Here is a 12,893-nt window from a genome sequence, read left to right on the forward strand (position 1 = left end):
TTTCCGGTCCTTTTTTTTTTTTTTTTTTTTTTTTTGAGGGGCAGGGGCTCCCTATGCAGTTCAGGCTGGCCGTGAACTATGTAGTTACGCCTGGCCCGGAACTCATGGCGATCCTCCTGCCTTAGCCTCCCGAGTGCTGGGAGGGTGGAAATCAGGAAACCAGGAAAGGGTAGGGTAGGGGAGGCCATCTGTTTAATCCATTTGCTGCCATTGTGCCTTTTTTCAAACTTACGAAAATGATTTAATTGTCACTTTGGCTGTTTTGTAAAACCTCTAAAACCATGATGTCCAGTTTGGTAACCTCTAGCCACATGTGGCTCTTTATGTTTAAATTAGTTTAAAAATGCAGCAAAATAAAATAGTTCCATAGTCAGATTAGTCCCACTTTAAGCAGTCAGTGGGCACAAGTGGCTCCTGAGTGGACAACCAAGATAATGGGTTTTTAAAAATATTTGTTTTAGGGGCTGGGGATATAGCTCAGTGGCATAAGCACCTGCCTCGCAAGTGCAAGGTCCTGAGTTTGATTCCCAGTACCAAAAAAAAAATTGTTTTTTGGTTGTTTGAGGCAGTCTTGCATTTATGGTAGTTCAGGCTGCCCTTGGACTCATAGTGATCCTCCTGCCTCAGCCTCCTGAGTGCTGGAGCACAAGGTTCCAAGACAGTGTTTTCTTCATTGCAAAAGGTTCCTTTAGGCAGTGCTGTTGTAGAAAACGGCTGGGTTGGGGGCGACTGTGGAATCATCACAGGTGTTTTGGGAGGATGGTGTTACACTTTGGCGTTTCCTAATTCCTGTTCTCGTGGCAAGTCAAGGGTAGGTTTGATTTGTCTCTCCATCTTTTTGTATTGTGCTTCCTTCTGTCTCCCAATCCCCCTCGCTGCCTTTCTCCACCTCCCTTCTCTCTCTCCCCCTCCCCTCCCTTCCCTTCTCTCTCCCCCTCCCCTCCAGTCTCTCCCCTCCCCTCCCTTCCTCCCCCCTCCCCCCTTTCCCCTCCATGTTGCTCCCCTCTTCCTTCTCTACCCTTCTCTCCCTCTATTCACTCTCACTGTCTCTTTCCCTTCAATCTCTACCTCTCTCCCTCTCTCCCTCTAGACCCTCCCTTTCCCCTCTCCCATTCCCTCTCCCCACTCTTTCGCTCCTTCACACCCCTCCCATTTCCCTCTCCCCTCTCCCACTCCCTCTCCCCCTCCCCTCTCTCACTCCCTCTGTACCACTCCATCGCCTTCCCTCTCCCCTCCACCTCCCCTCCCTCGCTCTTCCTCTCCTATTCTCTCCCCTTCTCTCCCTCTCCCCTTCTCTCTCTCCCTCCTCCCTCCTCACTCTGCTCTCACCCTGCCCCTCTGCCCCTGTGCCCCTCTTGCCCTCCACTCCTCCTGCCCCCCTCTCCTTCTTTTTCCCTTTCCCTCCTCTTCCCTCTTCCCCTCCCCTTGTCTGCCCTCTTGCTCCTCTTAGCTCCCCCTGCCCCCATAATCTATCTCTTCTTGTCCTCTCTCCCTCTTTTCCTCTCCCATTCCCTTCCCTCACCATCTCCCCTCTTTCCCCCTCTCCTCTGTCTCTCTGATGCATTCTCTCTACCCCTCACTTGCTCTGCCCTCCCACTCTCCCCTTCCTCTCTCCACTCCCTCTCTCTCCCTTCCTCTGTCCCCCTCCCTCTTACCCCCTCCCTCTCTCCGTGCACCCTTTCTCCCTGTATTCTCCTCTCCCCTTCTCCTCATCCCCCCTTTCCCCCTCCCATTCATCTCCTACTTTCTCTCTCTCCCTTTACCCCTCCCTCTATGCTCCTCCCTCTCTCCTTGCACCTCACCCCATCCCCTCCCCCAATCTCTCCTCCTCGCTCCCCTCCTCCCCATCCCGCTCTCCCTCTCCCTTTCTTCTCCCCTCCCCTCTCCTCTTGTCTTCCCCTCTCCTTTCCCCTACCTTCATCTTGCCTCCTCCCCCTCTGTCCTCCCTGCCCCTTCTGTCCCCACTGCCCCCACCTCCCCTTTTCCTCCTTCTCCCCCTTTTCTCTTCTCTCCTCTCTTACCTCCATCCTTCCCTCTTTCCTTTCTTCTTCTCTGCCTGAACTCCCTCTCTACTCCTTGCTCACCCTCTCTCCCTTCTCCAACCTCTCCCTCTCTCTTCTCTCTCCTTATCTCTCTCCCTTTCTCATGCCTCCCCTTCCCCCGCCCTGCTCCTCTCTTCCCCTTCTCCTTTTCCTCCTCTCTCCCTCTTCTCTTTCCCCTCCCCTCCTCTTTCCCTCCCCTTATCCTCCCACCCTCTCTCCCCTGCCTCCCTCTCCCCTGCCCCCTTTCCCCGTGCACCTCTCCCCATGCTCCCTCTCCCCTGGCCCCCTCTCCCCTTCCCCGTTTCTCCCTCTTCCCCTTCCCCCCTCCCCCCTCCCCTCTCTCTTCCCCCTGTCCCTCTCCTCTCTCCTCCTCCCTCTCTCCTCCTCCCTCTCTCCTCCCTCACCCTCTCCCTCTCCTCTGCCCCCTACCCCTTTCTCACCCCTCTTCCTCTCCTCTTTGCTGCCTCACTGTGCCTCTCTTCTTCCTCTCCCTCTCCCCCTCCTGCTTCCTCTCTCCCCCTCCTCTTCCTGCCCTCTCTCCTCCTGACCCCACTTCCTTTGTCCCCACTCCCCCTTCCCCCATCTCCCCCTTTCCTCTCCTCCTCCCTCTCTTCTCCCTTTCTCCCCTTCCCCCTTTCCCTGCTTCTCCTCCTCGTCTTTTCCTTTCTCCCCTCTGCCTCCTCTCTATCTATCCCTCCTCCTTGCTCTCCCCCTTCCCCTTCTCCCCCTGCCCCCTCTCTCCTCCTTTACCCCTTCTCCCCTACCTCTCCCCTTCCCCTTTCCTCCCCCTCTTCTTCCTTCCTCTCTGCCCATCTTCCTCTTTCCCCTCCCATCCCTCTCTTCTCTGACTCTCCCTCCCATTCCCCTCTCTTCTTTCTCTCCCCCTGTGCCCTCCCTCTCCCTGCCCCTTTTTTCTCCTCCCTCCCCTTCCATCTCCCCTATCTCCCCCTCCTCTCCTCCCCCTTCCTCTCCCTCTCCTTCCCTCCTCCCTCTCTTCTTCCCCCTCCCTCTCCCCTCCTCTCTCTCCTCCCTCCTCCTCCCTCCCTTCCCCTTCTCTCTTCCTCCCCACTCCCTCTCCTCCTCTATCTCACCCTCTCCCTCTCCCCTCCCCCAGCTTTCGTCCATCTCTTTTTTCTCCCCTCCCCCCTTTTATCCCCTTCTCCCCTTTCACCCCCTCTCCCACCTTTCAACCCCTCTCCCCCTCCTCTTCTTTCCCCCTTCTCCCTCATCTCTGTCCATCTCTCCTTCTCTCCCCTCTCTCCCCCTCACTCTTCTTTCCTCTCCTTCCCTCCTCCTCTCTCTCCCCTCTGTCTCCCTGCCCCCCTCTCCTCCTTTTCCTCCCTCCCCTCTCTCACCCCTCCCCTTTCCTCCCCTTCTTCCTCCTGCCTCTGTCCCTTCTCCCTTGTCTCCTTCTCCTTCTCTCTTTTTTTTAAATAAGCAGAGAAAGAGGAGTTGAAGGGAATGTAGGAGAATGGGGGAAAAAAATAGAATCCAGTTCTATCATGTAAAGATACAAATTCCCTACAATGAATATGATCATTATATATACCTAAAATATACCCATTAACTGAATTTTTAAAAAAAAATTCTGAAGGCTAAGAAGTACAAGATTAAGATACTGGCAGGTTCAGTGTCTACTTCCTACCTCATAGATTGGGCCTTCTTGCTGTGTCCTCACATTGGTTGTTCTCTGGGGCCTCCTTTATAGGGACTTTAATATGATTCATGTGAGATCCATTAACATGTCTTTACCCCATCCCAACGGCACCATCTCCAAATACTATCACATTGGGGGTTGGATTCCAACACACAAATTTTGATTTTTTTTTTTTTTTTTGGTGGTACCGGGAATTGAACTCATGATCTCATGCTTCCAAGGCAAACGCTGTGCCACTGATCTATATCCCCAGCCCTAACACACAAATTTTGAGAAGACAGGAACTTTCAGTCTACAGCTGCACACACAAGCACATATGTACACAGAAGTGATAGATACAAAAATGAGGACTGAGGTTTTCTCTGGTCAGGAGGAAGGAGATGTGATTAGGGATGGCAAGTGAGGCTCCAGCAATGCAGGTAATACTCTGTGACTGGCTTATATGGTAGATGTATAGGTTTGCATTTCATTATATATTATATATTATACTTCATAAATTGATCTGTATACTTCATAAACATACCTTTGTCTATATAATGCATATCAGAAGAATAACATTAAAAATAAATCCTTCAGCAATTTCTAAGTGACACTACATTCCCAACGCTTCAAAAAGTGAGGAACATTTTTGTTTTTAAAATTCTTGCCGCTTTTCTTCCACAGTTCATGGAAGCTAATCTTAATGAAGTCATTCTCCCCATCCTCCCCTTGTTCATTTCAGATGTTGCCATTGTGGACCTGAGTGATATCTCCATGCAGCCTTCTCTTTTCTACCATTTTGGAGTCCGTGAAAGCTTTCACGTGCGCAATAATGTGATCCTGTACCATCACACCAGTGCTGATACTGCATTGTCATTGAAGGTAAAGCGCTTTCTCTGAATATTTTATTTTCCCAAGTATTTTCCCTAAATGTTTTGGAAAAGCATAATTATATGACAAGCTGAAGTATAACCATAGCACAAGAGGTTGGGGAAAAAAGTAATGAATTGCTTGTGTGATTCTGTCCTTCCCACCACAAGTTGTAGCTCACACAATTGACTTTTGGCTGCTGTGTGAGCATCCTTGCGAAGTGGAGCTTTTGCTGGCAACCTGACCACTTCCAAGCTCATTAGGGAAGTGAAGGCAGAAACTAGCAGTTTCCATTGACAGAAACACACCATTCTGAATCCCTTCATGGGCAATTTGATCCAAACCTACACATTATAAAAATCAGTTCTTGACTTGGATGACATGAAGACATTTAACAGCTATCAAGATAATGAGATAATTTTAGTTTAGACATAATCAATATTTATTTATTTATTTATTTATTTATTTTGTCTTCTTGAAACAAGGTCTTGCTATGTGGTTTAGGCTGGCCTTGAGCCCACTTTGTAGCCCAGGCTGGTCTCAAACTCGCAAGGATCTCAACGATCCTCATACCTCAGCCTCCCGAGTGCTGGGATTACAGGCGTGCACCACCACACCTGGCTGACATAATCAATATTTAATTTATTTTCCTCCAGTATGAAAGCAAGGGAAACCTGAAAGCTTGTATGTTCCTATGCCAAAATTATTGAGAATTTCTAAAATGTATTTTTGCCAGTTTAATACAAGTATTTTTGATAGCATAGTACTTTAAGAATACTTATATTTATAAAATGTAAATAATTAACATGAGTTATTCCAAAATTTAGCTAATATTAACATTGTTCAGTACCTTCTAATTTTATGTTTCTCATCAAAAATAATTCATTGGAGATTTAGAAGCACCATTTTCAGGTTAATCAGTTTGTTTACAGCAGTGCTTCTCAACCTTGATGGCACTTTATAATCACCCAGAGAATCAGGTCACACCCAGACCAGTTATGTCTTAATTTTAGGGGCCCAAGTGTGAAGCTGTTTTATTTTTTACCTCCTAAATGTACAGCCAGGGTTGAGGACTAGTGGTTTACAGAATGTAATTTCACAAGCATTTCTAAATGTCTAACTTCCTCAGTACTAAAATTTATTAGTTATACAGTAGTACAGTTTTATGTCAAAGTTGAACACTTTTGTTTGTTTCTTGAGACTTGATATGAACCAGATTTCTCTGGGTTCTGTAATGATTTGAGACTATTTGAGGAAAATATCACCTGCTTCAGTGTGATCTGTGTATTATAACTCACATATACTGTACATAGATGTCTACCCTGTAATTATAGCACAATATTGTATTTTAAGAAGTAATTCATATGGCAGTGAGAAAGGAACTTTTAAAGTATACTTACAATTATAAAATAGATATTTTTAGAGTCAATATTTAGTTATTGACTTTTACTGATTTTCACTGAAGAAGTTGTGCTTGGAAATACTTATAATTTAGAAAACATGAAATTACAGATTATTTTTGATGAGAAACATGAAATTAGAATTTTTCCCCCAATGCAGTACATTTATTTTCTCTCTGTAGCTTAGCAAACCCTCTGGAAATTCCTGTACCTACATAAGTTTTAATTTTGAATGATATAGACAAATACATCCTAAAATGGAAATGAGTAGTCATTTATATCTAACACTAGATGAGTCAGTCTGAATGTGTTATGAGAAAATAAACATCCTTCAGTATATCAAACACATTTTATAAGGCAGCTATTTAATTGCTTGTTTTTTGCAGAAATGTTGGTTTTCAATATACAGATGGTATAGTGAAGGGCTGCATAACCATCATGCTAAGTTAACTAACAAAATTATTGTCGGTGAAGCCAGATGTGGTGGAACACACCTGTTATAGTAGCACTTGGGAGGCTGGGGCAGGTCACCACTAGCTCAAGGCTGGCCTGGGCTATATAATGAGTTCAAGGCCAATATGAACTACAGAAAGAGACCATATTTCAAACAAAGAAAAAAGTTGTCATTGAACTTGAACATGCTTAGACAGCTCTAGTCGGGTGACAGGAATACTTTAGCAACACCTTTGTAGGAAGGCTGACTCTGTGACCTACAGTCTTTGCATTAATCAAATCAAGAAGGCTTCTAGCTTCCTGGATAACACAGTGCTTCCCAGGTGCTTTGTTCTTGTTGCTGACAATCGATTGTCAGCCATCTTGGAAGGTGAGATGGAGAGCATGCAGTGCCATGAAGTTGAATCTCAAATTAGCTCTTGGGCAAAGGCATTGCCATTGCCCTGGGAAAATCCTTTTGAAGCAAAAATGCACCCCCGATTTGTTTAAAGCTGATCAGTCATGAGTAGTCTTTCTTGGAATATGAATTTTACAATTCTTAGAAGTTCATTTATTTGAAGCTTTTGGTGAGAATGGTTCAAATGATTACTTCTTACTCAAAAGTAAGTACTGGTTTACTGGAAAGGAATGTTAGTTAATGCTTCTGGAAATTAACTGTTTAGAAAGCTATAGTCATCTTTTCTTTTTCTTTTCAGGGTATGGTAACCCATAAAAACACAGTAAGTATTACATTCTCGTGCTTTTACCCTCATAAATGTAAATTAGTTAAATGCTTGCTTGAAAATCACTGAGGGAGCAAGTGATTTCTAATTCTGCCTTTTGGCTGCATTTTTAAGGAGAATAGCTAGAAACCCCCTCCCCATTCCTCCATCAACCAGGTTAGACCGACCCCACTCAACCACTGAGAGTGTGGGGTAGGAGGGAAGGGCAGGCAAATACATGTTCTTCATTATTCCTTAGGGCTTTGAGCTTAGAACCATTTGGCTCTCTCCTAAGCTGGGTTTGTGTTCCTCTGGACCACCAAAAGTCTTTGATAAAGCCAGTACTGCCCGTACTTAGCCACCAAAGTTTCCCTGATGATAGGAACATGAACTTGTACCCCAGTTAATACAAGCACCAAACCTAAAGTTCTTTTCCACAAGCTGAAAAGAAATGTAATGGAATTCCTCTTCATTCTATTCCTTATGTACTGAAGTCTCTGCATTTGGCTTAAAAATTCCTTCAACTGAATAGTTTTATCACCATGCTGATTTTGATAGTATAATGAAACTAACCCAAAAATGTTTAAATGAATTATGTCACCAGAAATTATGCCAAAATTATCCTGTACCTTTATACTCCAAACTGCTTCCCTCAAGACCTATTGCAGTGATGGTGAACCTTTTAGAGATGAGTGTCCAAACTGCAATCCAAAACCCATTTATTTATTGCAAAGTGCCAACATTGCAATTAAATCTGAATACTGAGGTTTTAATTTAGAAAAACTCATACATTAACATCTTCTGTCTAAAATGAAAAGCAACACACGTTCCATAGGTTCACCACCACTGACATATAGCATTATGATGTGAGAAACTGCAACCTAGACTAAGACAGGTCCTTGCTTCCTATCTTTTGGGCTTCAGCTTCCTTCCTACTGGCCCTTTCAAGAGGACCTTTTCCTACGCAGTTGGAATTTCTAGAGGGACAGGGGTAGAAGGGCCTAAGAGTGAAACTCTCCAGGGAACCCTCTCCAGAAGAGCAGGAGCTTTATGTGGCTTTATCCCTTCACAAAAATCCTACCCTGTAGCTATAAGGCCCAGGCTTTCCCAGTACCCCCACAAAGCTTCTCACCTGAGATGGAAGCCTTGGCCTTCTTCTCCTGCCAGAGGATGAAATTTAAGAAGCAAAGCAAGCAGTGTAGGTCATGCAGTTACCACTGGAGCGTGGATTTGCAAACTGGTTCAAAAAATAAGGCATGAGGATTCTTTTGTGTGTGATTTCATTTTATTCCATTGATGTACTAACATCCACTTAGTAGCGGGGGGGTATTTCCTGTTCTTTCCAGATTTTATTTTTTTTACATTGCCTCTTTCATGGAAAAGTGGGGGAGCAATTGAAGGATATTAGGCCTAAGGCCCAGAAGGTGCACTTGTAGTTGCATTTTTTGTGTCTTAGTCACATTAGATAGTTGATTGACCTTTTCTGAGTCACATCAGTAAAATGAGGAATATGGAACCCTATCTCTTTGTTTATGGATACCTTGTAGCATTCAACAGTTGTAGTTCCATATTTTTTTGCACAAATGAGAGATTGTACTTTGGATATACTGCAAGGATTGTCTATGAAACACTTGTTCCTTGAAATAGCAAGAGCTACATTAATGCGAGAAGCAAGGAAGGCAACTTTATCTTTTTCCATTCCTATTGGGTGCACTTGCAATTAAAAATATTTTTGTCTTTATAATTAATGCTAAGTAGTGCTATAATTCTAGTATTAAAACACTATGTAATCAATTCTGTTATAATTCCACATGTATTCTCCTTCTAGTATACTTTTTCCTCCCAAGCACCCAGGAATTCCTTCAGCATTCATAGTAATTCTAAGCATACTTTGGCACCATTTTTCTAAGTGTTTTGTTTGTTAGGAATGAATTTGTTCTACAGGATTTGGCAACTAACATCTCCATCGTAGTTGAGATTACATTAGAATTCCGTGCCCAGTATTGGTTACCATGCTTGGCAAGGTGTGAAATATTAGAGTATCCAGAAAAATCTTTAAAAGTACCTGAGTTGACTTGGAGAATAGATAATAAGAAAGAAGAAAGGCTAAAGGGAAGTAAACATTGGGAGGTAATATTAATGGTCATTCTCTAATGTTATTCTCTTTCTAAAGTAAGGAGACTGGTACTTTTCCCTCTCCAGATGGACAGAAGTAGGGCAAACAGAAGAACACTTTGGATCAGCAGAATGGACAGCTTGCTGCTAATGGTGATTAAACATTAAAACAGAATGTCAAAGTAAATTGGAGTAAGGAGAGTTTGCTCAGTAGTCCTTTGCATTTAGATTGGGGTAATACCAGAATAGGAAGTCTGGATCTTAGAACCCCAAAACTTCTGAGAGAGGATCAGATGGAATTGTGGGTTTGTGATCATTTTTGAAAGATTAAAAATGCACACAATGTAGTCATAGCTAGTGAATTCCAAAGTCCTCTAAATCAAGGATTCAGATAAAACGCAACACCCTGAACATGTAGGCAGATGTTTGAAGTGATTTAAGAATATATGAAAATCAAGATGTTTTGAGATATATCTTCTGGAAATCATTAGCTGGTTCTAGAATTGTACCTGATATATTGAATTCAGTTTCATTTGACAGAGGCATGAGCACATTTGTTTTCATTTCTAGGAGGGATGGCAATGATGTAAAGGACGTTCTCTGGGCTTGAAGCTAGAATGTGCATAGCCATTCTGGGCTCTTTTGCTGTTTGGAAAGAAGGCATCACCTTTTGTGCTCATGTTTCTTCAGATGATGTTCATTTCTCATGTTCCATGTTTTGTTTTTTAAAAACACTTTACTTAGGTATAACATACATATTATAAAATTCACCCATTTTTTAAGCTCACACAGTCATCGTGGCCCAGTTTTGGAGCATTTCCTGCATCCACCAAAATGCCCATTTGTGGACAGCCCCTGTTCCCACCCCTAGCAGCAAGCAACTACTAATCTGTTTTATACCTTACAGGTTTTCCTTTTCAGATGAATGGAGCCATAAAATATGTGGTATTTTGCTGATTTGTTTCACATAGCATGATGTCTGATTTGTTTCACTCAGCATTATGTCTTTGAAGTTCATCCATGATGTAATATATACCAGTAGTTTGATCCTTGTAATTGTTAAATAGCATTCTACTGTATAGATATTCCACATTTTATTTATCTGTTCCCAGTAATTGATGTTTGGGCTGTTTCCACTTCAGGGCTACTGTGGTTAACAGTACTATGAATATTTAAGGACAAGTTTTCACATAAATGTGTTTTCATTCCTCTGGACTAGATATCTAGGAATGGACTTGCTGGATCATATGTTAAGTTTATGCTTAATTTCCTAAGAAACTGCCAAAATGATTCCAACATGGTTGTACCATTGTATATTTCCACAAGCACTGAGGGACCCAGTTTCTTCACATCTTCACCAGTGCTTGGTATTAGCTTTTCATTATACCTGTATTAGTTACTTTTCTTATTGCTGAGACAAGTACTTGACACCCAGAGTTAAAGGAGGAAAGGTTTTTTTGTAGCCCACAGTTGATTGAGGTTTCAGTATATAGTTGGCTGCTTCTGAGGCAGGTCGGTGTGGCAGAGGGGCATCACAGAAGAGAAACAGTTCATGGCAAAGCAGGGCAGGCAGAAGGCAGCTAGCAGCAAAGTAGCAAGCAGCAGGTGACAACAGCAGCCCTCTTTCTGTCCCTTATATTTTATCTAGCACTCACACCTAGGGTGGATCACCCTTAATCCTAGCATCACACCATTAATCCCATCATCATACCACCCTAGATCCAGCCACCTCTGAAAAGCCCTACCTATGACCACGTGAGGTTTTGGGGGGACATCCAGATACAAGCCATAATAATAGCCATTTTAGTGAGTGTGAAGTGATATCTCAGTGTGGTTTTAATTTGCTTCTTCTTAGTGATATTCAGTGTCTTTTTATGTTATTAGCCATTTATAATCTTATTTGGTGAGATGTCTATTGAAATCTTTTCCTCAATTTTAATTGGGCTGTGTACTAGTTGTGAAATTGTACAAGTTCTTTATTCTGGAAGAAAGGCCCTTATCAGTGGTTTTATTGGTTATTTCTGATACAGGTAATACTTTTAAGGTTGTGTCTCAGAACACTTAGCCCTACTCAGTGTCAGGAAGTATTACTGCTATGTTTTTCCAAAAAATATTTATAGCTTTAGCTCTTACATTTAGGTTTCTGATCCATTTTCAGTTATGTTTCATATGTGGTGTGAGGTAGGTATTTAAGATTGTTCTTTTTTATGCGAACATCCAGTTATCCTAGCACCTTTTGTCTGGCAAGACTATTTTTTCCTCCATTAAATTATCTTGGCATTCTTGTTGAAATAAACTGAGCATATATATAAAGGTTTATTTTTGGACTTTCAGTTGTAGTCCATTGATCTATATGTCTGTCCTTATGTAAGTGCCATACTGTTTTGATTACTATAGTGCTGTATCAATTTTTGGAATTGGGAAGTCTGAGTTACCCAATTTTGTTATTTTTCAACATTGTTTTGAGTAATTCTAGTTCCATGTGAATTTGAGGATTGACTTTCCCATTTCTGCAAAATAAGTTGACAGGGCTCACATTGTGTCTGTGGATTGCTTATTGACATCTTAACCTTATTAACTCTTCCCATGCACAAACATGGGCTGTCTTTCCATTTATTGAGGTCTCTCTTAATTTCTGTCAAAATGTTTTGCAAATTTTAGTATATAAATCTTTCACTTGAATTCAAACTTGCTCTTGGATATTTTATTATTTTAGGTGGTCTTGTAGATGGAACTATTTTCTTAATTTCCTTTTAAGGATTTTTAAAAGTACCTTTCATAACATATTTTTAACATTTATCATATTTCAGTTCATAATTCTATATTTGATTCTGTTAAAAACAATTCAGTTTTTGATCAGAATTTTCCAATTGTCTTAGCTACTTTTTCATTGCTGAGACAAAATGCCCAACACCCAAAGTTAAAGGCGGAAATGTTTATTTGACACACAGTTTGTAGAGGTTTCAGTTCACTGTTGGCTGGCTCCATGTCAGGGTGGCATGGCAGAGGGCCATTCCAGAGGAGAAATTGTCGATGGCAAAACAGGGCAGGCAGAAGGCAGCCAGCAGTGAAGTAGTAAACAGAAACAAAAGAATAGCAGCCCTCTTTCTGTCCCTTTTATTCTATCAAGGCTACCTGCCCTTAGGGCAAGTAGCACTCATACAGAGGGTGGGGCACCCTTAATCTTAGCATTGAAACATGAATCAGTCCTGGCTTTACATCCTTAATCCCAGCATCATACACTCTAGATCCAGCCACCTCCAAAAACCTACCTATGACCGCATAAGGCTTTTGGGGAACATCTAGATACAAGACATAACATTTATATCCTTGCTCAATTTTTATTTTTTATTACTACATGTTTGCAGTACATAATGATCACTTTCCTCGGGAGTTGTGCATGTACATAACACACCTCAGTTAATTTTTCATCACTTCCTCCACCTCCCTTCATCTCTTGGTCCCCTCCTGTATTATTTTTATCCACTTTAATTCTTATGCTATTTTCTCTTGGTTAAGGGGTAACACAGATAACTTACTCTCAGCATTTTATCAATTCAGAAAACATTTATATGGTGACAGAACAAGGTCACACCTATATGAAAACAAGAGTAAAAATGCATCCAGCTCTGAGGCTACTTTATCTATTTTTTTCTTTTTTTTTTTTTTTTTTTTG

General features: G+C 42.2%; 1 protein-coding gene across 1 annotated transcript in view; it reads left to right on the plus strand.

Annotated features, from left to right (window-relative positions):
- Map3k15 (mitogen-activated protein kinase kinase kinase 15) overlaps positions 1 to 12,893 on the plus strand; it is a gene marked incomplete at its 5' end in the record, with an annotated part of 93,807 nt that overhangs the window by 1,235 nt on the left and 79,679 nt on the right. Inside the window, 2 exon segments of the mRNA XM_013509902.1 lie at positions 4,421 to 4,560; positions 7,097 to 7,120. Of these exon segments, the coding sequence (XP_013365356.1) occupies positions 4,421 to 4,560; positions 7,097 to 7,120 (164 nt within the window).

This window comes from Chinchilla lanigera, unplaced genomic scaffold, assembly GCF_000276665.1.
Source record: "Chinchilla lanigera isolate Chin_1 unplaced genomic scaffold, ChiLan1.0 scaffold00185, whole genome shotgun sequence".
Lineage (NCBI taxonomy): Eukaryota > Metazoa > Chordata > Mammalia > Rodentia > Chinchillidae > Chinchilla > Chinchilla lanigera.